At 38.9% G+C, this 24928-nt stretch overlaps 1 protein-coding gene and 1 pseudogene across 4 annotated transcripts in view; one reads left to right on the forward strand and one right to left on the reverse strand.

The window, feature by feature from the left end:
* RABGAP1 (RAB GTPase activating protein 1) overlaps positions 1-24928 on the forward strand; it is a 159896-nt gene that overhangs the window by 114708 nt on the left and 20260 nt on the right. For all 4 annotated transcript variants that reach the window (XM_036854765.1, XM_036854764.1, XM_036854766.1 and 1 more), the window contains 6 exons: positions 6590-6703; positions 10897-10971; positions 14520-14645; positions 15252-15395; positions 17195-17236; positions 17497-17625. In XM_036854765.1, the coding sequence (XP_036710660.1) occupies positions 6590-6703; positions 10897-10971; positions 14520-14645; positions 15252-15395; positions 17195-17236; positions 17497-17625 (630 nt within the window). The remainder of the gene's footprint in view (positions 1-6589; positions 6704-10896; positions 10972-14519; positions 14646-15251; positions 15396-17194; positions 17237-17496; positions 17626-24928) is intronic.
* LOC118896914 lies at positions 955-4752 on the reverse strand (annotated as a pseudogene).

A 24928-nucleotide genomic window follows, 5' to 3' on the forward strand; every position in this document is an offset into this window, starting at 1 on the left:
ATGAAAAAAAGTGTTCAAAGGTAAATACATTTCAAGTTGTTGCAGCTTGTTTGTGACAGAATTTCTGCAAGTAAAACATAAAAAGTTAATCAGGGGCTTCCCTGGTGGCGCAGTGGTTGGGAGTCCGCCTGCCAATGCGGGGGACATGGGTTCGGGCCCTGGTCTGGGAGGATCCCACATGCCGTGGAGCGGCTCGGCCTGTGCGCCACAACTACTGAGCCTGCGCTCTAGAGCCCGTGAGCCACAACTACGGAAGTCTGCGCACCTAGAGCCCGTGCTCCGCAGCGGGGTAGGCCGCCGCAGTGAGAGGCCCGTGCACCGTGGCGAGGGGTGGCCCCCGCTCGCTGCAGCCGGAGAAGGGCCGCGCTCGGCAGCAGGGACCCAACGCAGCCAAAAATAAAATAAAATAAATTAAAAAAAAAAAAGTTAATCAGTAGTAACATGTCAGTATATTTAAAATCATTACAAAAATCTTCTCTCTGGTCATGTTGCTGGTGACAAATTATTATGTTGTATATTTAGAGAAGGGCTTGGCAAACTGAGGCAAATCCAGCATGCTTCTTGTTTTGAAAATAAAGTTTTATTAGAATGCAGAAATGCTTGTTTATTTACATATTGTCTATGGCTACTTTTTCTCTACAAAGGGAGAGTTGAGTAAATATTTGCCATCTGGCTCTTAACAGAAAAAGTTTGGAAAATGTTGATACTGCATGATCATATGGCAGTTTTGTTTTTTTCTGGAGATTAAAGCTATTTTTCTTATGATAAATGAAGCAACCAAAACATAAAGCCAGTTGATAAAAAAGAACTACTTCTGCCATTACTTCAGTAGTTTTCAGGAACTATCACCTTACAGTAGTTTTGCCATTCCCTGTTCTTTTAAGGTTTATGTCTCTGCATGATTGCCTCAAGTGCATTTGTAAAAGCTTGTTCTCTGTTAAGCCATTTTACTAATTATAGTCTGGTGAAAGGATGTATTTGGTTGACTTAATCAATTTGGCCATGAATAGTGTCATCCAATATGCCTTGTGCTAGCAAGTTCCCTACGTCAGCTACATTTATGTTTAACTCCTTAGAAATAAAAGGACTATGTATTGTGGTATAAATCTTAATTTTATAAGCACTTGGGTTTCGATATTTTACAAAAGCTCTTTGCTGTGTTCTCTTAGGAAGGAATCATCCATAACGTTACTGTGATTTGTTTTCAGAATCTTTTCAAATTTAACGATGTCATTATTCTGATAGTAACTTATGAATTCATCATTGTTAGAATTTTTGGATCATTTTTGTACAGCTTGGCCTCTGGCAAGTCAAATGGATTTATTCCCAAGTTCTTCAGCATATTTCCTAAGACCAAATATTTTAAGCAAGTGGTTCACATGGAACTCCTCGATTTATTATCATTCTTGAAGGCTTCAAAAATTCAGCATGTGAATTTTCAAAATCACCTAATCTCAAGGGCATTTTCCCTCTTACTTATCTGATGACTCCCATGATCAAATGGTTGAGGGATGGCAGATGGATGAGAACTAACCAGTTACAGAGTTTTTTCAGTTTTTTGTTATATTCCGATTCTATGTGCATTTGAATGTCCAAGTCATATATCTCATAATTGTATATCCTTTTTCAAGTTATCTTTATCATCAGTCTAATATGACTGATAAAACTAGCATAAAATATTTTGAAGCTTTCCATATTCCTCTCAATTCTTCATATAATTTTCTAACCTTCATGCTTGTCCTGAGCCAGAATCTATCATTCTTAGCATGTTTCAGAACTTTAATTGTTGTTTCATAAAATTCTTAGAGTGAATTCATCTGACATTTAAAAAATCTGAATTCTCTTTTGGAAGTATTCCAGTGGATATATAATTCAAGAACAGAATTAACAGCTTTTTCAGAATAATTTCTTGTGGCTGAACTCCAAATATAGATCAATAAAATGTCCATTCATCTTTTCTGGAAAGTTTTGTCAATGTGAAATTTATTTTAATCATTGTTTTAGTGCTTTAAGTCCCCTTTCTCCTTTTTGTTTTCAAGTTCCAGAACTTTTGAGAAACTATTAATGCTACTTTGGGTCATCTTCCTTCAGTGCTTTGAAATTATCATTCTGATTTTCCAAATCTCCATTGATTGAATTACTCTCTGCAGAGTGTTCCAGGTGGTAGCCCTCCTATCATTGCACAAGAAATCATTCTCCTTGGTAGACACTTTGGCTGGCTAGCTCATTGTGGTTTTAATTGGCATTGTCCTGGTAACTACCTTTTCATTTGCTTATTTGCCATTTGTATATTTTCTTTTATAAAGTGCTGAAATTTTTGTCCATTTTAGTAATTGTCTCTTTCTTGAAGTTCTGTATATATTCTGGATACAGTTCCTTTTGAGATATATGTACCGCTTGCCTATTTCTTTTCTTAATGGCATATTTTATAAGCAGAAAATTTTTAATTTTAGTTAAGTTCAGTTTATTATTTTTCCTCTTAATGATTCTAGGGGTGCAATAAGTTTTTGTCATGCTGCAGTTTCACAGTTGAAGCTGGGACTGTTTATGGTCTGTTGTTGTTTGAGCTGTTCATGAAACAGATTTATTTCAAATAAAGATTTCTTAATTCCCAGTATGCCTGTGGTTTTCTCTTTGTGTTGCTATTTTACATTCTGTGTGTTGGTTAAAATTAAAACTGAGTTCAAGAGAATCCCCTGGTAGTCCAGAGGTTAGGAGGACTCGGCGCTTTCACTGCAGGGCCCAGGTTCGATCCCTGGTTGGGGAACTAAGATCCCGCAAGTTGTGTGGCGTGGCCAAAAATAAATTTTAAAAACTGAGTTCAAGAGAATTCACATATCCTAGGCTGAATAAAAATTGTTAAACCCACAATAATATAGCATATATTTTTGATACAGACTCCTTTTCCTTGTCATTTCTCTTGATAATTGCAGGATGATTTGATTTATTTTGCATTTAGAGCTAGACCCAAAGTCTTTGTTCTATTTCTCATGACAGTTATTTTCTCTTGCCTGCATATGACACAATTTGGAAGTCACTAATGAGTCAATCATTATAGCAGTCTTGGTTTTTTCAGGTATTTAGTTGGAATGTCTTTTAAATTATTAATAAGGTTCTTTTCTGATTTAGTTTAGTGCCTCTTTCACATGAGTCTTGAATTAATAAACATTAGCATTAGAGATTCTAGTTTAGGGAGAGCTGTTGACCACATGAGCATTGCCATCACTCAATCTTAAGGAAGCTTTTGGACTTTTATTCGATATATTTATCAAGCACTGAGTATGTGTCATGCATTGTGCTAGGCTCTGTGGAAGTTACAAAACTAAAGTACAGTTTCTGCCCCTACATGAATAGCTTTATAGGAAGATAAGATATACAAAAATAAAAATAATACATATTCTAGGAACCATATGGTTGAGTATTCTGTATATCAGTGTGTGTGTGTGTGTATGCGCACGCACATGTGCGTGTGTGTGCTTGTGTGTGAGTGTGTGTGTTCAGAGAACAGCCCCAGCTGTCAGCCATGCTGGAGACTTTGCTCAGTTTCACTTTTATCAAGTGTTTTATGTACATGTCAGACAATACTGGAATCTCTTTACATGTTTATAATTTATAGACACATTTGATGTAACCCTCACTACAACTTTATAAGGTAGATGCTATTAGCCAGAGAAGATAAGAAGCTCACCTTAAGTTTTTTAGCCAAGAAAGAGATGAGCCAGCTTTCAAACCCAGATATGTCTGACTCTAAGCTCTGCCCCTGGTTCTAAGGACTTAAGGTAAAGATGAATTGACATCGTTCCCATCTTTTAGGTACATATAGCTAAATTAATACTGGGAATTCTTAATCTAAAGGACCTGCATCATCCTGGGTCTCTTTTTCAATTGTATGAGTATCCCCTTTTGTTTGTTTTTCCATTTTAAAATCACCTTTATTTAGATGTAATTTATGTACAGTAAAATTCACCAGTTTTAAGTGAACAACTCAATATGTTTTAATTACCACCACAGATATGATGGATAATAATTCCATCACTTCAAAAATTTCTCTAATACCTCTTAAAAATCAGTCTTCTCCCTTTAGCCCCAGCCTCGTCCAAACACTGATCTGCTTTATATAACTTACGATTTTGCTTTTCTAGAATTTTATGTACATGGAATTATAGAAAACAGTCTCTTGTGTCTGTCTTCTTTCACATAGTCTAGTGCTTTTGAGGTATAGCTTATGGCGTGTATCAGTAGGTTTTTTCCCTTTTTATTGCTGAGTAGTATTCCATCACTATATGCACATACCACAGTTTATTTATCCATTTACCCATTGGAGCACATTTGCATTGTTTCCAGTATGGGCTATTAGGAATGAAGCTGCTATGGACATTTGAGTTCAAGTATTTGCATATATTTGTATTTTAATTTCTCTTGGATAAATAGATAGGAGTGGAATCGCTGAATTGTATGGTAAGCGTACATGTAACTTTATATATAAGAAACTTCCAAACTGTTTCTAAAGTATTTGTACCATTTTGCATTCCCACCAGCAATGTATGAGAGTTCCAGTTTTTTCTCACCCTTTGCCAGTCCTTGGTATATTGGGTCCTTTTAATTTTAACATATAATGGGCTTGTAGAGGAATCTCACTGTGGTTTTAATTTATATTTCACTGATAACTAATGATGTTGAAATTTTTTATGTGCTTATTTGCCATCTATATGTCTTATTTTATGAAGCATCTATTCAGTATTTTACCACCATTTCCCCCCTTTTAAAATCAGTTGTTTGTCTTATTTTGAGAGTTATATATCTGGGTTCAACTCCATTATCAGATAGATTTTGTAGGTAATTTATCCTATAAATTCATGGTCATGGCTTACATTTTCATGTTTTTAACAGTGGTTTTTGAATATTAAAAAAATTTAATTTGATGAAATCCAGTTTATCATTTTTTGTTTTCTGATTCTGTGACTCATAGGGACCCCTCTACGTAGCTCTGCAGCTCTCTTTCTGTTCAGCTTTGCCTCTCCAGTACTCTGAGCTATAAATTCTAGCTACCTTGCCCTCCCTGAATTCTGCCCTCTTTTTTCTCAGCTCAGGGGGGCACTCCCCATCCCCAGCTCTGTTTCAGTTCCTTCTCTATGTGCTACAGCCTGGAAGCTGCCACCAGACAAATAGCTGTTGTAGTCTTAGGTCTCACCTTGGATTTTGTCCTGTCAGGGATCACCACAGTTCTGAGCTGCCTTAAGTGCTGTTAATGATGCATTTAAAAACTAGTAGTCTGCCAATAAATCTCTTTGGAAAGCAGTTTGGCAATGTCTTTGAAGGTTTAAATAGTTTACAGGTTAAGAAAGAGGATAGGCTTTAAAGATGGTTCACCAGAGATGGAGTTTGAGGTGGTATGACTAGTGTTTAAGGGTACAAACTTGTAATGAGGAGTAAATAAGCCAGAGATCTAATGCACAGTATTATAAATATAGACAGTAATGTTGTACTATAATTATGTAATGTGATATTGCTATAGCAATAGTATTACAATATAGTATAAATGTATCAAAAGTAACATGCTGTACACTTTAAATTTACACAATGTTACATGTCAAATTTATTCAGTAAGAAAAATCTCTTTTAATGTAAAGTTAGTTCAGATCCCACAACTGTAAAATATTTATGGCCCTGGGAACCTGATTACCTGAAAGGCTAGAGAAATTACCCAACAAGAAAGAACATCACTCATTTTTCACTTGAAACAGGAGTATCAGGCTCTTCGTTGGTGTGCTGAATATGATGTAGTCTCACCAAGGAGAATCAAGTCTATTGTCTTAGCTATGAAGACAATGCATTGTTAAAACAGAAGGTCATGTTTTTGTGTTCTAGTTATTTACCATGTGAGCAAATAAAATTTAACAAGGGGAAGCTATTAGAAATAGCTGGATGCTTGACATATTTTATGACATTATTGACATTTGTTCAGTTTTAGTTACTCATTGTAGAAGAGGAAACAGTTTTTCTCCATTGGTAAAAGCAAGGAATATTTTCCCATAGCCTGTTTGAATCCTTTGGCATTTAATAGTCTAGTTTCCTATTGAGTAGACCACTATGTGAATTTTTATGCCATTTGTCCCTAGGATAAACCCCAATCAAGGGATTTCTCTTTTCCCTTTGAGAACCTGGCACATGAGTTTTGTGCCAAAGGATCAATTAAAGCAGCAATTTTTGTACCCAGTTTTTTCTAACGGGAGCACTTTGCCTCCTTCTTTTGAAGTTAGGTTGAGTGTTTTCCTGGGGGCAATCCATTTTGAATCACATTTTCCCTCTTACAGTAGAAAGGTTACCAGCTGCACTTCCTTGCAACAGGGGTGGAATAGACATGAGGTGTATAGAGTGAAATGGGTTGATTTTCTTTCATCTTTTTTTCCCCTTAATATTTGCTTTTGCTTTTGCTTCCCTGAAGACACAATAACTCTGGGCATGCATATGTGTATGTATGTCCCTGCAGCATTTTAAAGTGTGTAAATGAGAAGACCTTGTTGTATAAGCCCAAACAAGTACGGACATAATCGACTACTAAACCTTCTCTTTCCTAATGTTTCCACAGGAGTCTCCCCAGGACAGTGCTATCACTCGTGATATTAACCGGACATTCCCAGCACATGACTACTTTAAGGACACAGGAGGAGATGGACAAGACTCCTTATATAAAATATGCAAGGTATTTCATAGGAAAACAAAAAAGACTCAGTTTTTTGTTTTAATTTTTGGCTGCGTTGGGTCTTCGTTGCTGTGCACGGGCTTTCTCTAGTTTGAGACGAGAGGGAGCCACTCTTCGCTGCAGTGTGTGGGCTTTTCATTGCCGTGGCTTCTCCACAATGAGAGAGCACGGATTCTAGGCACGCAGGCTTCAAGTAGTTGAGGCACGCGCGCTCAGTAGTTGTGGCTCATGGGCTCTAGAGCACAGGCTCAGTAGTTGTGACGCAGGGGCTTAGTTGCTCCTCAGCATGTGGGATCCTCCCGGACGAGGGCTCAAACCCGTGTCCCCTGCAGTGGCAGGCAGATTCTTAAGCACTGAGCCACCAGGGAAGTCCAAGACTCAGTTTTAAATGGTGATTCTGGTTCTTTGAAATTATGCAAAGGATAACTACAAAACGTAATTTGTATTTGATGTTCAAGAATGCAAGAAAATGAGAGAAAAGTCTTTGTAAAATCAACAGTAACAACACAATTTTAGATTCATAATGAACAGGATATAATTAAAAATAAAATGGTAGGATTTCTTTTACCCTTTTAATCTAGCTCTCCCTCACCTTCCTGCAAAATGTCCCAGAAAGAAACCCTGTGCTCACTGACTCTCATCCCTTACTTCTGACCCCACTGCACTCTTGTTTCTCTCTCGTGATATCTTCATTGCAGCTCTCTCTGCTCCTGACTTCTCACCCTCCTGGTTAAGCTCTCACTTCTCTAACTACTTTGCTGATTCTCTCATGATTTTTCTCTCTCTCTGCCTGCTCCTAAAACAGAGGCCTTCCCCTAGGTGCTCAGTCACTGGTTCCTGTAGCTCTACACTGTCTCCATGGGTGACCCTTTCCACTTCCACAGCTTCAGCTATCACCACTGCACAGATGTTCCCAAATCTACATTAACTCAAGGCCTAAATTTCCAGCTGCTCATTGGTCTCCATGTAAAAGTCTGTCAAGTACATCAGACAAAACAGGTCTAAAACTAGGGTTCATTTAAAAAAACACTTTATTATGAAAATTTTCAAACATACATAAAAGTTGAATAGTGTAAATGAATTTGTATATATCCCTGTCCAGATTGAATATTTATCAATTTATTGCCACAGTTGCTTCATCTATCCTTTTAAAAAAATTTTCCTGAAGTACTTTAAAGCAGACCTCAGACATCACAATCCTAAACTCTTCACCGTACATCTCTAAAAATAAGATCATTATCCACCTGTATCATCCATCATTATCCATCAGTACCATCCAATAGCCACTCCATATTTAGATTTCCCTAAATGTCTTTATACATTTAGTTAGAATCAGGATCTAGCAATATTCAAACTGTGGTTAGTTGTTATATCTCTTTTAATTAAAAACAGTCCTCCTTTTTTTCCCCATGCTATTGTCTTGCTGAAGATACAATCATTTCTCTGTTACTTTCTAGTTCCTTCCTTTGGCCATGTTCAGTTTGATATGATTGATGTCTCTTTAAGCCGTACTTCCCTCACTATTCACTGCCCTGGTACAGGCCACTATGATATGTTGCTGGCACTTTTTTACAAAAGCCGCCTTGCATTAGTCTCCCTGCCTTTGGGTTCTAGCCTATTTATTATTTTCTCTGTGTTGACCCTAGAATTGGATCATTTTAGTGGCCTCCACTAGACCCACTAAAACCTTTAGTGCTTTCTCCAACCCACAGAATGAAATCAAAATTCCTTAGTTCATTTCCTGGTCCTAGATTCATTAGCTTAATATTAAAGGCATTTTGTAATATATCCAGGCTTATTCCCTAAATATTTTATTCTTCAGTCACATTGAACTTCTCACTGTACTCTGGTTGATTTACTTGTCAAACTTCCCAACTGAACTGTGAAGTTCTCAAGGGCAAGAATCATTTCTTACATATGTTAGCATCTATAGCACTTGCACAGTGCATGCCATATTATAGTAGGTGCTCATTAAATGTTGATGAATTAATGAAATGCCTTTTCTTCCCCATATTTCATTACAGCCCCCATGAACCTTATATTTCAAACATTTCCCAAATGTATTATGTACATGAAAGTACTTTCAAACTTTCGGGAAATGTTTGAAATATAAAGCATTCCTTCTAGCTTTTCTATGAGCCTGGAAAATGCCCCCCCTCCATTCTCTACCTATAGAAATTCAATACATTTTTATCTTAGTACATAATTGATTAAGCCATGTGCTGAGCACTTTACTTGAGAGGACTGAGAATAATTCATCAGCTCTATTATATAAATACTATGATTATTCTCATCTTACAAATAAGGAATATAAGCAATGGGCCTAAGAGCCAGACCGAGACATTAGCAGTTGTGGGATTTCAGCCGAACTCTGTCTAACTGTGAGGCCTCTATTCTTTTTTGACTAATTGACTGTCGATTGGTACCTTCATCAGTTTTGTCAAACTGCATTCCACAGAGCTGTGTTGGCGTATATTACTACTAGTCTTAACAAAATGGGTATTAATTCGTTAATTTTTACTGATTTGATAGGTGGAAAGTGGTCTCATTAAATTACAAAAGATCATTTCTAAATCCCTCTGTGCTTCTTGTCTTTGGAAAAGCGTATGTGTTTCTCATTCTGTAGCCCTCTCATCAGATAAGCTTTGACAAAGTGGGGGATATAGTGAGATTATATTGAATTCTACCTGAATTTATGAAAGCATGGTTATATATAAAAACATAAACAGTGATTGGTGAGTGCCTGCTATGTAAAAAATATATATGTATATATATATATATATATATTTTTTTTTTTTTTTTTTTTTTTTAATTTTTGGGCTGTGTTGGGTCTTCGTTTCTGTGCGAGGGCTTTCTCTAGTTGTGGCAAGCGGGGGCCACTATTCATAGCGGTGCGCGGGCCTCTCACTATCGCGGCCTCTCTTGTTGCGGAGCACAGGCTCCAGACGCGCAGGCTCAGTAGTTGTGGCTCACGGGCCTAGTTGCTCCGCAGCATGTGGGATCTTCCCAGACCAGGGCTCGAACCCGTGTCCCCTGCATTGGCAGGCAGATTCTCAACCACTGTGCCACCAGGGAAGCCCCTATATGTATATATTTTTAAAGCTATAGTTTCACCAAAAGCTAATGATAAAATCCCATGTGTATATTAACTTGTCATCTAATAAACGTTGGCATCACATTTTGCTAAGTGATCTGAAATTTAAATATACCCATTTCTAAGTTGCTTTCTTGGGACACAGAAGAACCTTGGGGAAAAAAAATGGAGAATAAAGAGAGCTTCATCAGAAATAAATTTGTCAAACACAGGGAATAGCGTCCTGAATCTATCGGAATTCCCCTTTCCCCCCACAACTTACATGAGAACTATAAATATTAACCATAAGAACAAGACTCTGAAGAACAACTACAGAACCAAAGAGTAACCCACAGGACTGTTTGATGTCAATATTCTGTTAATGATAACGTTCAGAAGAGATGAGTTGTAATCATCTGCTGCCAAGGAAAATACAAATGAAAATTCCAAAGAACCCACAAATGGTTTCAGAGTAATCCCTCTTATCAGAAAAGTTATCACTGGCATTGTGGAAAGGATTGTATTTTGGCATCTTTGCCAAAAGATTTTTTTTCCCAGAAAGAAAAATGAATAGCACTAACAGTGTTTAGTAAGTGCCTGCTATATGTGTTGAGGTGCTGGCTAGGTTGAATAGGACATCACCCCAGCCTCTAAGAAGTTCACAGTCTAGTAGAGAAGATGGACATTTAAAATGCCGTGTGATAAGTGCTATAATAACCATACATTTGTAACAAGTACCATAGAAGTACCGAGGAGAGAGAGAATCCTGGGGGAATGGAATATGTTTGGAGCCTCAGTGAAGAACACATTTTTCGGACAGAGAAGAGGGAAAAGCATGAGCAAAGACAGGCGGAATGACAGCTTTTTTTTTAGTGCTGAAATGGTTTTTGCTTAACCTTACCACTCCTTGGCTACAGGAAGTGGCGTGGTGACAGTGTTATTTATAATAAAGAAAAATTGGAATTGAAGAGAAACGTTTGCATCATTCACTGCCCATCAGAATGCCACAGTGGAGTGTGGGTAGCATCTTCGAGGTTCCCGTGTTCAAGTTCCTATAAGGCAACTATGACTCAAGAGTGACTACATTCATTTACACCTCGTGTGTTTTTTTTTCCCCCAGGCTTATTCTGTGTATGATGAAGAAATTGGCTATTGCCAGGGCCAGTCATTTCTTGCTGCTGTTCTGCTTCTCCATGTGAGTAATTAGGTCTCTGTGTATGACTTACACATGTCCTGCCTCAGCTTATACTAGCCTTAGACTTGATCATGGTTTTTTATTGCCTTTGGCCAGGCTTTAGCGCGTGAGGGTTAACTCCTATATCTGGAAACCTTTTCCTTAAATTAATACAGTGTCATCATGGGAGAGAAACATGGTGAAAAATAAATGACAGTGTTGAAAATTGGTACAAGGGTAGACTTTTTTTATTACTAGGGTGATTGGATAGACTTTAGTTTTGACTGAACCCTTTGGGGACATTTTATCTTCTCTAAAGTAGCTGCTGTCGTCAGTCTTCGTTTTGAGATTTATGTATTGGGGTGGAAGGGAGGCAGAGAAGTTGGGTTGCTTTAGCACCATTTTATTCATTTGTTCATTCATTCAGCAAAGACCTTTACCCTCCATCTTTTTTTTTTTTTTTTTTAATTATTTTATTTTTATTTTTTTTTATTTTTTGGCTGTGTTGGGTCTTCGTTTCTGTGCGAAGGCTTCCTCTAGTTGCGGCAAGCGGGGGCCCACTCTTCATCGCGGTGCGCGGGCTTCTCACTATCGTGCCCTCTCTTGTTGCAGAGCACAGGCTCCAGACGCGCAGGCTCAGTAGTTGTAGCTCACGGGCCTAGCTGCTCCGTGGCATGTGGGATATTCCCAGACCAGGGCTCGAACCCGTGTCCCCTGCATTAGCAGGCAGATTCTCAACCACTGCGCCACCAGGGAAGCCCCTTTACCCTCCATCTTACTGATATTTTTTTAAATCCACAACAAAATTGAAAAGATGTTAAGGTGAACACTCATATGCTCTTGACCTAATATATCAGTATTCTTCCACACTGCTTTCTCTGCATCTCTCTCTCTTTTCCTCTTTTTCACACACACACACACACTTTTTTTTTTTAATGGAAAAGAAATTAAAAAAAATTTTTTTTGGAAAGTAAGTAGCAAACATCAAGATACTCCATTCCTAAATACTTGTGCATGTATCTCCTGAGGACCTAACCAGAATATCACAGTCATATCTCAGAAATTCAACACTGATTCACAGTGTCTTACCCACAGTCCACATTCAGTTTTCCCTGTTTACTCAGTGAAGTCCTTACAGCTTTTTTTTCTAATCAAGATCAATGAAGAATCAGGCATTGCATTTGGTTGTCATTTCATTTTATTCTTTTAATCTGAACTGTCCCCTTTGCCTTTTTTGTATGTTCCATGCCATTGACAGTTTTGAAAAATTAAAGCAGATTGTCTTGTAAAACATCCCAGATTCTTGATTTGGCTGATCGTTTTCCCATGATTCAAGTTAAAATGCTTGGCAAAAATACCACACAGGTGATGTTAGCAGAGAGTTTTTGAGCACCTGTTTTGGTCTGAACTGTGCTAGTGATCAGGAGTGAATAAGATAGTGTGGTCCCAGTCCTTGTGGAGGCAGAGCTAGTGATCAGGAGTGAATAAGATAGTGTGGCCCCAGTCCTTGTGGATGCAGAGCTAGTGAAGTTGACTAGCTGTAGGCAAAAAAAAGTCACACAAGTATATCATTGTTACTTTCAGTGGCTCTATGAAGGTATAGTGAAAAATTTGATGCAAGATTATAACAAGGGAGCCTCATTTAGATTACACGCTTCTCTTGGAAGCTAACCTTTAAGGTGAACCCTGAAAAATGAGAAGGGATATCCATTCTCTTTTGTACTTTACTGTATCATTTAACTTTTTTTAACATTGTTATGAAAATAATAAAACTGTTCTGAAAACAAGAGAGTGGAGAGTAGAGCAGTCCTGGCAAAGAGAATAGTACAGTGTATAGAAGCCCTGAAATGGGGAAAACTTGGCATCTGGAAGGAACTGAAAGAAGGGCAGTGTGACAGGAGCATCACAAGCCATGGGGAATAGGAGGAGGGAGCTAGAGAGGTCAACAAGACTAGCTTGAAGGAGTGCTGTGGAGACCAGGCCATGCAGTCTAGATTTTGTTTCTCTAAGAACAGGAAGCTTTTGAAGAGGTTTAAGCCATTTCGTGTAGGTTGTAATACAAGTAAAACAAAACCACTTTGCATCTTCTTACTGTGAGCCTAGCTTGTTGGTATTGGTAGGCATGCAAAAATGTGATAAAGCTATGACATTGATAAAGAAGTCAAGTTTTTTTTCCCCCAGCTTTGTTTACATCATAATTGACGAAAATTGTGTGTGTGTGTATATATAACGTGTATAATGTGATGATTTGATATACTATACATTGTGAAATGATTCTCACAAGCTAATTAACACATCCTCAAGAAGTCAAGTTTTAAGTTTTTGTTTTGTTGTTTTAATCAGACTTTATATCTCAGAGTCTCACAAGTCTATGTGGTTCGTCTTTGTTCTCAACTTTCGTGTAAGGACATTTATCCTCATTTAAGTGTCACAACCCTTTTAAAATGAGTTTCCCGATGAAATCCCCAATATCTTGGTTTGAACTCTATGCTGCTTGCCATTGTGTTAAAATAAGTGCTTGTTTCAGAGTAAGGGCAGGTGTGCTACCTAACATCAGAAATGCCACTCTGGGCAGACCAAGTCTCTCCCTCAGTGAGTGGAAGAGTGAAGTTGCCTTCCATGGTAAAGACCTCAAAGGTCTGGTCCTTTGCCCCAAATGCCCTTACCTTTCCAACAATAATTTTCTATCCTTTTCTCATTTATTACTTAGTCGGATTTGCTCTTTAGCTCTGCTTTATTCTCAGTTATGTCTTTACTCAGCCCACCTCCATCATCTTGTTCGACTGACGCCCACCCACCTTCTTGACATTTGGAAGGCTTGCTACAGTCACGTCATGCCTTAAATAATATTTCCAGTGCTCTTTTTCTATTTTGAAAACTAGACATTTTGCCCGGTTCTCAGGGAGATATTTTTCCATAAAGCTGTGGAAGATGTATAAGTGAATAACATCTGTAAATAGAAGTGAAGTAAAGGAGTTTTTGTACTATTTTAAATATTACTGCAGGCGTTACTGTAATACTTTAAACATTTCTTCAAACCTTAGAATACATAAAGTTCTTCTGTAACTAACCATGTTTTTAGCAACAGTGAGGAAGAAAAACATTTTTACTAAAATGAAATAACAGTTAAGGAGGTAAAATGATTTAACAAAGGTCTTATGATTTGGGAAAGATGAAACATATACTCGAGTATAGACCTGTTCCTACTCGGTTCAAGTCCTGCCCTCCCTACAGAGCCTGTTCCTGGCTCCCTCAGGAAGACCCAGGCTTTCTTGTTCTTGTGTTCCCACTGGTGTTTCTAACTAAGGCATTTTACAGCTATTGTATACTGGTTGTATGAGAGGCTCCTCAAGAACAGGAACAGTGTCTGACACAGAGTAGGCATTGTTAAATATTTCTTGGTTGAATGAATGAATGTTATAAAACACAGCTGAGATCTGAGTTACTGCCTACCACTAAATTTCCTAGTATTCAGATAGGAGAGTTGAAGGATGAATTTAATATACTGAGGAAACTTCTGTATATGTTTTTGATCCCCCACCCCTTCCCTCTTTGCCTGTCTGTTACAGATGCCTGAGGAACAGGCATTCAGTGTTCTGGTCAAGATCATGTTTGACTATGGTCTCAGGGAACTTTTCAAGCAAAACTTTGAAGATTTGCATTGCAAATTTTACCAGTTGGAGCGCCTCATGCAGGTAAATAGAGAATCCAGCTTGCATTTACCAATAGGAATGCAGGACTGGGAAGAACGGGATTGAGGAAATGGTGCCAAGGAGCAGTGGCGATTTCCTTAGCCATCCAGGGTTAAGGACAGGTTTTATGTTTTTCATTTCTCTCTATGTAACGATGATGCCAAGATTAATAAGGTGTTAACCCGATGGGTGTGAGCCGGGTTTTCAATCTCATAAACACCCAAAAGATCAGATGACTGTAGGAGCCTTTAACACAGCAAACTCAGTCAAGAAATATTCACCAAGGCTCTGAAGCTGACTGGTTAGGAATCTTATAACAAAAGTGAAACAAACTTTCCCAAACATTTCATAACTTGGAAAGAAAAACTGTCCTTCCAAATATTTGTCACCATTTGGGGATTCCTCTTTAGAGCTACTTTGTGGACTGGAAACGAGAGCTGAGTGCCAGTTTAATACCAGATGATAAGTGTTCTTCTCAGCACTTTGGCAGTTTTTAGAAAAACACAAATATGTGACTTTTTGGGCCTATTTCTAGCAGATTTATGAACCTCCTGAGTGAGAGTTAAACAGCTGCATATGTGCCCAAGACTAATTAGTTTGCTATTTCAGGAATACATTCCTGACTTGTACAACCACTTCCTGGATATAAGCCTTGAAGCACACATGTATGCCTCCCAGTGGTTTCTTACGCTCTTCACTGCAAAATTCCCTCTCTACATGGTCTTCCATATCATCGACCTGCTTTTATGTGAGGTACGTATCAGAGACCACAGCACTTTGGCTTTTGTTCGTAGTGTCCTTCCTGTGTCAGCTCTGTTAAAACAATTGGTTCTTAGTTATTTTATTTCATTGCTGGAAAATCCAGGTTTAAGTTACTCTTCCTTGGGCTGATGCTAATAATCATGTTTTGTCAAAGGTGCTCTCTGCTAAAAAAAAAACACATTTGTATTAGTTAGGTTTGGCTGCATTGAAGAAATCCAAAATAACAGTGACTAAATAAAGTAGAGGTTTATTTTTCTTTCCCATGTAAAGGAAATCAGAAGGTTGGCAGTAACCTGCCTTCCTCAGAGTGCAACTCTGTTCCGTATGGCTGATTAGAGCTCCAGCCACTGTCTCTATATTTAAGCTAGGAGGTTTAGGGGTTTGGGAAGGTTGCATCTCCTCTTTTAAAAGACATTTCCTGGAATTTCCACCTGCATTTCTTCTTAACCTCTTATTGGCCAGAAGTTAGGTACATGACCATACCTAGCTTCTAAGGGGAGTTTTTTTTTAATTAAAGCTGACTAGGAACTTGCTAAAACTTGGGGGTCTATTACTGAAAGAAAATAGATATTATAGTAAATAACAGTCTTTGCCTCAGCTTAGTTTTGGGTTTTAGGGTGTGTGTGTGCCTAAGAAGAAAAAACTAATTTCAAAAATAATATATGTTTGTTATAGAAACTATAGAAAGTATAAGCAAAAAGATTTTAAAATACTTCTAATCGCAGTCTAGAGGGAAACTACTTTTAACATTTTGGTGTATATTCTTTCCGCCTTTTCATATATGTGTATATGTAATTTCTATATGGAACAGTTTTTTCATATGGAATATTATGTAATAATGTATATTATGGTTTTATATATATATAAAAATACTATTATGCTATATATGCTATCTGGTAACCTCTTTTTATCTCATATACTTGGCTATCTATAGACAGACACCTCCACATGTATACCATCGTTATTTTTGTTTAATTATCCCATATTCAAAACATACAAAAATCCATTAAGAAATTTGTATCTTCTAAGAAACAGCATTTCAGATATACCATTTATTCTTACTTAATGCCAAGTATCCCATTCTTTGGATATATCATAATTTATGTAACCAATTCCTAATCTCAAACCTTTGTCTAGTTTTTCACTATTATAAACAACCATTAGTTAAGTAGTTACTGTGGGCCTGGTGGCATGCTAAGTAACCTACATAAACTTCTCAACTAATTAGTTCAGAAAACCATTGGGAGACTATTTGTTATGGAACTTGAGGCCCAGAAACTTTAAAAGTTTAACACTGTCAACAGATTTTAGGGCCTCCCCTGAGCTGTCCTTTGCCCCACTACTCCTAGAATGATTAGATAAAAAAGGCAGATTAGAGGGAACCCTGAGCAGATTCAGTTCTGGGACATAGGGCTCATGGACAGAGTGATTGTTGTACTTGGAGTGAGCAGTGTAGAATACAGGAAGAGCCACCAGGAGTTATTTCCTGAGAGATCACAATTTTATGACTCTAATGTTTTAGTTCGGAAGCATAGAATACTTTGAAAAAGCATTCTTGAATTGCGAGAATAGCTCTAGAAAAGCTCTTCTCTCAAAAAAATGGGAGACTGGGTCTACCTTAAGTGGTTTTTCAGTGGTTGCCCTGTAATTTTTTTTCCCAAGATATTTTCAAGATATTCCATTTCTTAAGTTTTTACAATTTATCTAAAAATGGTGGGGTATTCTGAAGACAAACAGCTTTTAATAATCCATATATAAACACTGAAAATGTTTTCTGTGTTTTCTTTTAGGGAATAAGTGTTATTTTTAATGTCGCCCTTGGATTATTAAAGGTACAGTACACATTTATTTGTAAGCTGGGTTATCTGGTATTCCTTGCTCAGCACTTGCAATATCTTGGTCTTAATCTCATTCTGAACAGCCGCTATGCTCTAGCATTGTCCCTGACAGTGGATACGTGCAAGTAGCTCTGCAAAGGCTACAGAGTATCTTCTGGGGATTATAAAGGTGCTGGGATTATAAAATCCTTCTTGGGCACCTTCACAGCAGAAAACTTTTTCTGTACATTGTTGTATTTTCTTCTTTCTTCAAGACTTCCAAAGATGACTTGCTATTGACAGACTTTGAAGGTGCGCTGAAGTTCTTCAGGGTTCAGCTTCCTAAGAGATATCGCTCAGAAGAAAATGCAAAAAAACTGATGGAATTAGCTTGCAACATGAAGGTAAAATCATTTTTGCATTAATTTAGATTCCTTTGTTAATGTCTCCCTCTTCCTGATCAAATTGTCAACATTTATAGTACATTAATAATAATGTTTTCTTTTGTATTGTATAATTTTCTAAATATTTTCATATATATTACAGCCTATGAATTAAATCTCAGGTTTCATGATTTCTACTGTGCTGTCCTTTAACTTTCAGTACTTGTTGTTATGGTCAGAAATTCCCTAAAATGAAAGTAATAATACATGAAGGAAACTTATTCACTATTTATCACTTCCAGTGGAGCACTTATGATTTGTATCATTTTTTTAAGGTTAAAAAAAAAGAAGAATCTCCTTGTGTTCATGTTATAAAAGTTTTGTTTTTAAAGAAGAAAAAGTAATTGAGGGAGTTTAGTTTGGAATTTGAGAGGTGGAGGCAAATGGGAGACAGAATAAATAGCTGTATTGAGATGCTTATAGGGTGCATAAAAGACTGACTGTCATATTTACTCAGTGTGTCCCCAGAGGGTAGAACTGTGATCAGTGTGCCAGGGGCAGATGTAGTAGGAGAGAAGCTTCACTATCTACTGAATTAGAGTACGGACTGGGAATCAGAGAGGTCTGAATTCAAAGTTATTTCACCTATTTAAGGCACAATTTCCTCATCTGTAAAGTAATATTGGATTTCTGGTTCTGGTTATATGTCAGACTGAGCTAACTCAGGCTACCCTTCTTTAAACATTTGGAGATGCTAAATAAATTATAATCCGAGAAATGTTTAAATACCTGGATGAACTTGAAAGAAAAAAGAGAAATACCCAGGTGCCTTAAACAAAGTGGCTCAATGTATTGTGTGTGATAATAAAAGAGCGTTCCAAGGGAATATAGAACCATAGGTAGGTATTAGGATTTTACTACTCACGAAGACAAGACATGATTTGGGGCCTTCTGGAGGCCCCAAAGTGAAACTGAAATCTCTGCATAAAGTTAGGACTTTGGAATGGCCACCCTGTTTGTAAAAGCAGGAATACAAAAACTACATATTAGCCTGAGAAATAATAGGAATCATGATATAAAGTGAATGGGGGATTGGGGGGGGGGAAGGAAATAGAACTTCTAGAAATTAAAATAATCATTAAAGTTATCATTCAGTGTAAAATGTTAACATCCTTCACAAATATTATGGATAACATTTAATGATATTTTACCATGTGCTAGGTACTGTGATTAAGTGTTTTTACGTGTGAGGATTAACTACAATATATGTACAGTGCTTACTTTAGTGCCTGATAATTAGTAAGGGTTTCAGAAATAATGGCTACTACTATGATTATTTCCTCCCTGGTTTTTCAAGCAGAAACAAACTCTTTTCAGTAACATTTACACCAGTGATGGGTTTGCGCACAGCACACAGCCAAGTGAGCTCTGAGCTTCTTGGAGTTGCTCTTTCTATCCCAACCTGGTTTAGCATACAGGAGGATGCTGACTCTTACTTATGATTTCTTCCCCTCCAAAACCTGCTTCTTCCTCAGTGTCCCCATCTCCAGTTTGTGGGACCTCATTGCTCAGGCCTGAAAACTTGACACCATCCTCTTCTATTCTTTCTTTCACACTTAACATCTTCATATTCCACATCCAAGCCCTATCATCAGTATATATCCTGAATCTGATCACTTCTCACCCCTTTCATCACCAGTGCCCAAGTCTAACCATCTCATCACTTCTCTTCTGGAATATTGCAGTTGATTCCTTGGTCCTTCTCTTTCCACAGTGGTTTCCTCCCAGACTCTTTTTGATCTCATCTCTCCCTTGCTTAAAACTCTAATGGCTTCTTACCTCAGAATAAAACTCAGGTTCTTGCCTTGGCCTGCAAGGCCTGGCACCATCTCACCTCTGACAGTGTGATTTCAGCTACTGCTACTTTTCCCCCTTACACTTTCCACTTCAGACACCCTGGCTTCCTTGCTGTTCTCAAACATGCCAAGCATGTTCCCTCCTCAGGCCTTTGTACTGGCTGGTCTCTCTGCCTGTAATGTTCTCCTTGATGTCCACATGGCTTCACCCTCACCTCATTCAGTCTTAGGCTCAATGGTCATGTCACCAGAGAGGACTTCTCTAATTACAGTGTCTAAGTAGCAGCTCCCCCCAACTCTTTACACCCTATCTCCTTATCCTGTCATATTTTCTTCATGTCACTTATTGCTACTTAACATTATTTTATATGTTTGATTATTATCTGCGTGCCCCCTGTCCCCATGCTGGAATTAAGCCTGTGACAGAGGGGACTTTATCTCTTTTGTTTATTGCTGAATTCCCAGCACAAGAACAGGATCTGACATGTAAATATTGGTTGAATGAGTGAATAAATGAATATTCTGTTGAGTTTCTTCCAAGTGTTTTACAAAGAAGAGTTAACATGGATTTGGGCAAGGCTTAAAAATAGCTTCTAGCTGAAGGTTTACCTTTTGGGTTTTCATTAGCTTGAAACACTTTAATAATAAATGGATTCTTTATTTCCAAAGTCCAGATGGGAGGTGTCTAATGTCTTTTTCCTTGCCTGTGCTTCCAAAGAATTAAGGTAGACAAGGCCGCACAGCACACGTTAATATTTGCTTAGATACATAATTCCTTTTGGTCTTGGAGAGCCCTGCATGGCTAGGGTACACTTTGGATGATTTCCCCTACTTGCACATGGTTTCAGGTGAGGAAAATAGTAATTTTTCTTGAAATTGACTCATCATGGAAAGCCTACAGATTCACCAGGACATGAGAGAGTGAGCTTTTTCTGCTAAAAGGTGGGATATGGTGTGTACAGTTTAGTTAGTGATGATTCGTTTCACTCTGGCAGCTATACTTAATACCAAAAAATATTAAAGGAGATATAGGCAATAGTTGAGCCAATTATTGGCAAAGGACTTCAGTCACAGTGATATTTTGTCAGCTCAAAAATAAGAGAAATCATTGGCAAGCTCAGTTATGAGCCCTGCATTACGTAGACTACATGCTGGAGGAGGGCCTCAGTCAGCACAGAGAGTGCATAGGATCCTCTGGTTGTTTGGAGACCCTCTAGCCATGGAAAAGGGGATTCCTGCTAGGTGAATGCTTTGGAAACTAGCTTTTGAATTTCTTGGTGTAGAATTTAGAAAGGAGCATTGGCCTTGTAACTCATTCAATCCCATTCTATTATCTTTTAATTAAAAAAAAAAGTTGTGACTCAGTTTTCTCGGTTGTACTTCCTAATTAAGGTGGGAATAGGGAATGCTTTACCTCACATGCCAGTCCAGGAAACAGTTACCTATTCTTGTTGTTGTCTTTTGTTGTGTTTTAGCAGTTACGGTGTTGTAATTTCCAGTATTTGTACAGATTTTATAAGAATCTCATTTGTTCCTCACAGTACCCTGTGAGGTGCAAAGGGCAAATCAAGTGTGGAAACTGAGGCTTATAGAAGCCAAGTGACTTACCCGGCTGATACTGACTGGGCAGTGACAAAAGCCCTGTTGGAACTCAGGCCTTCTGACTGCGTGCTCCCAAGGCTTTCCACCCCGTTGCATGGCCTCTTATTTCAGAAGGCGGCAGGAACCAAGTTTGGTGCGGCAGTGTCTGCAACGGCCACAAGGTGGGTCTGTTGCCCAGAAAGGTCCACTGTCCTCTCGGTGCCTACGTCTTCCTTTTCTCCATCAATCTCTCCCAGTATCTGTCTTTACTTGCCTCTCCTTTTTTTTCCTCTCTCTCTTTTCTGCCCTTTTACTTCTCCCCTTCTTCTCCTTAATTTATTATGGGACTGAATTTTTTTTTTTATTTCTTACAGAGTTTTAGACCCCTGCTCTTAATCTAAAATTTAACAACATACATCAAAACTCATTTAGCCGTCTGTTGAATTTCTCTCCCTCCATGGGTCAGTGACCTGAGATGGAAAAGTTGTTTCCACTTGTGATATAAGATCTAAAAGGAATTTCACTTTAAATAGATTGTTCAGGAGATCGGGAATGGTCCTAGGAGCTCCACAGCCCTTTCATACTCATAACTGTGCCATGTGTCATCTTTAAGTGGGGGGAAATGGGAAAAAAATAATTAGGTCTTTTAAGTTTTTGACTCAAGAAATATGTGAGAGCAACTGTTTCTTTGTGTGTCTATACAGGAATTTTGAGAACAAGTCTGATACGTGAGGCTGGTTTAGAAGAAGCAGGAACTATGCTAAAAGAGATGGCTCAGTGGGTTTCTTAGATCACATCTGAAGACTTGACCCTTTGGCTGTAGAATCCTGCCTGATGTGAAATGGAATTTCTGAACCATGGCTTCATTGGAATTTGTTATGTCAAACATAAAGTGAATGTGCTAGGCTTCAAACTACCTGTAAGAAAAGATATTATTACAAAAACCAAAGAGTAATATCTGTCAATTAATGTAATCCTAACCATTTGCTATTTGGAGAAACAGAAAACTCTTTGGCATTTGGGGATATTTGCCCTCAGGGCATGTTTTTATTCATGAGCTTAAAAGCAGCACTAGTTTGAACTTCATTCTCTACTCAAATCATTTGTATAGTTAGTGTGGGTTTGGGTTTTAACTTCTGTGTTTGTAGTGACTTCATCAGTCTTTTTTCTTGATATGTTCACGGAAGCTTGTATAGTGTCTACACATAGTGAATTAATCCTTAGAGTGACCATATGAGGTCATTTTATGGATGTGTGTAGTGAAGGTTAGAGAATTGAAGAAAACTCCCAAAGGGCACAAAGTTAGTAAGGCGTGGAGTTGAGATTAGATCCCAGGAATTTCAGACTCTAAAGTCAATGCTTATCATCATTGTGCTTTACTGTACCTGAGGGATTGAATGAATGGGACAAGAGCTACTTCTATTGGTCCACTTTTGGTGATATTTGTCATATAATGATGGGTAACTCAGTCTCTATGTCATTGTTGAAACTTACCTTTTGTACACTGTAGCTGAGTTCCATTTTCCTTATAACTAGACCCGGCTAGTTTTACAAGATGTCTTTACTTGCTCCTACCTTTTAGAATTGGATTTCATGAGGAAGCTTCTGAGTGGGTACTCTCTTTCTCTGCATTGAACCCTAAAGTTTGCTGGTTGTTGCAAGGGTAGCAGTGGTCACTACCTTCTTGTTTTATTTTAATAAGTTCCTCTCCCTTGGTCCTTATCTGCATTTGAGTCCTCTGCTAATAATTTGCTTCTTGCATTTTAGAAAAATACTCTGACGGTATAAGGAGGATGCCTAATTCTATTTAGTAATCTTTGAGGGAGTGTGAGCCTGAACTGTTTGAATAAATTAAATAAAAAGGCTGAGAAATCAAATAGAATGTTGATTTGTTTCAAGTGGCTATAAGTGCAGGCCTTGGAGTCCCACAGACCTTGGCTCTCATGCTGGCTCTGCCTCTGCTTTGTGACCTAAGGTAGGTTAGCACAGCAGGGTTGTAGAGAGAGAAATAAGACGATGCCTTTAAAGTAGCAGCTGCTCTTCTGATGATATTATCATCATCCTTCACACACCAGTGCTCTTTTGGCCCACCCTGTTTTGATCTCCTCTGCCCAGGTATCTGCTTTCCTTAAGTCAGTTCAAGTCAACAAGCATTTGTAGATTGCCTTCTATGCCAAGAATATACTGTGCTCAGTACTGGGCATGCTACAGAGATGGGTAAAAAACAAGAATCACCCCAGACTTGCATCCTTGTGCTGGCATTGCCACTGAACAGTCTGGGTCCTTTACTTTAGACAAGTCACTTTACCTATCTAGGTCTCAGTTCCCCAGTACAATGAGGGTGATAATCCCTGCTGTACCCATCTCAGAAAGTCGCTTTGATGATTAAAGAAAATAGTAGATGTAGACGGTAGCTTGTTATCTTGAAACTTTTATGTAAATCTCAAGTTCTTGTAATCACTAACTGAAAAAGAACCATGGACTGTGTCAGATTTCTTTATTTAGCAACGAGGACTTTGGGGTCAGGATCTCCTTAATGTACCAGACCTCTTCCTACCCACACACTCACCCACACAACATAACTCCAACCCTGCCACGCAGAGCTACTAACATTCAACCTCCCACCTGCACCGGACTTTCTGGGAGTCCAGCCCAGCAGGGATTCTGACTTTTGCAGGGACTTTATTTATTTATTTTTAATTAATTAATTTATTTATTTTTGGCTGCATTGGGTCTTCGTTGCTGCACGCGGGCTTTCTCTAGTTGCGGCGAGCGGGGGCTACTCTTTGTTGCGGTGCGCAGGCTTCTCACTGTGGTGGCTTCTCTTGTTGCGGAGCACGGGCTCTAGGCGCGCGGGCTTCAGTAGTTGTGGCTCGCGGGCTCAGTAGTTGTGGCTTGTGGGCTCTAGAGCACAGGCTCAGTAGTTGTGGCACACGGGCTTAGTTGCTCCGTGGCATGTGGGATCTTCCCGGACCAGGGATTGAACCCGTGTCCCCTGCATTGACAGGCGGATTCTTTTTTTTATTTTTGGCTGTGTTGGGTCTTCGTTTCTGTGCGAGGGCTTTCTCTCGTTGCGGCAAGCGGGGGCCACTCTTCATCGCGGAGCTCGGGCCTCTCACTGTCGCGGCCTCTCCCATTGCGGGGCACAGGCTCCAGACGCGCAGGCTCAGCAGTTGTGGCCCACGGGCCCAGTTGCTCCGTGGCATGTGGGATCTTCCCAGACCAGGGCTCGAACCCGTGTCCCCTGCATCGGCAGGCAGACTCTCAACCACTGCGCCACCAGGGAAGCCCCTTGCAGGGACTTTAAAGCAAACTTCAGAATCAGCTCCTAATATTTCCTATCAGCAGCCTGTTTCCTACTCTTCTGTGTTAAATGGACTTTATTTAAATGGCTCATTGTTTGCAGCACATGTTCAGAGAAGGAAAGCAGATAATAATAATGTTACAGCCACCCTTTATTAAAAAGACTTCACTGTGTGCCAGGCAGGTACTGTTCTTAGCTCTTTATGTGTTTTATGTCATGTGATCCTCGTAACAGTAGTCCTCATAAGGACTGTTGGGATTTTCACAGAGGAGGACCCTGTGGCTGAGATCAGGCAGCTTGCGCTCAGTCACACAGTAAGTCATCCGCAGAGCCAGGACTCAAGCCTTGGTCTGTCCAAGCTCTTACTGGCCGACGGTACTACCTCACTCCCACCAAGGTCAGCAGCCACTCTCATTCTTTCTCCATCGGTGTGGGCCACAACATCCCTGCCTGTTCCAGGGCCTGATCGCCTGATCAGGGGCCAGCTTTCCCAGGGCAAGTAGCACATGTTTTAAGAGAGAACCTTATCCAATTCCTGTGACAGATTAATGACAAGTGAGTGACCAAAGGAAAGGTGTTTTAG

Source organism: Balaenoptera musculus, chromosome 6 (assembly GCF_009873245.2).
Source record: "Balaenoptera musculus isolate JJ_BM4_2016_0621 chromosome 6, mBalMus1.pri.v3, whole genome shotgun sequence".
Taxonomy (NCBI): Eukaryota; Metazoa; Chordata; class Mammalia; order Artiodactyla; family Balaenopteridae; genus Balaenoptera; species Balaenoptera musculus.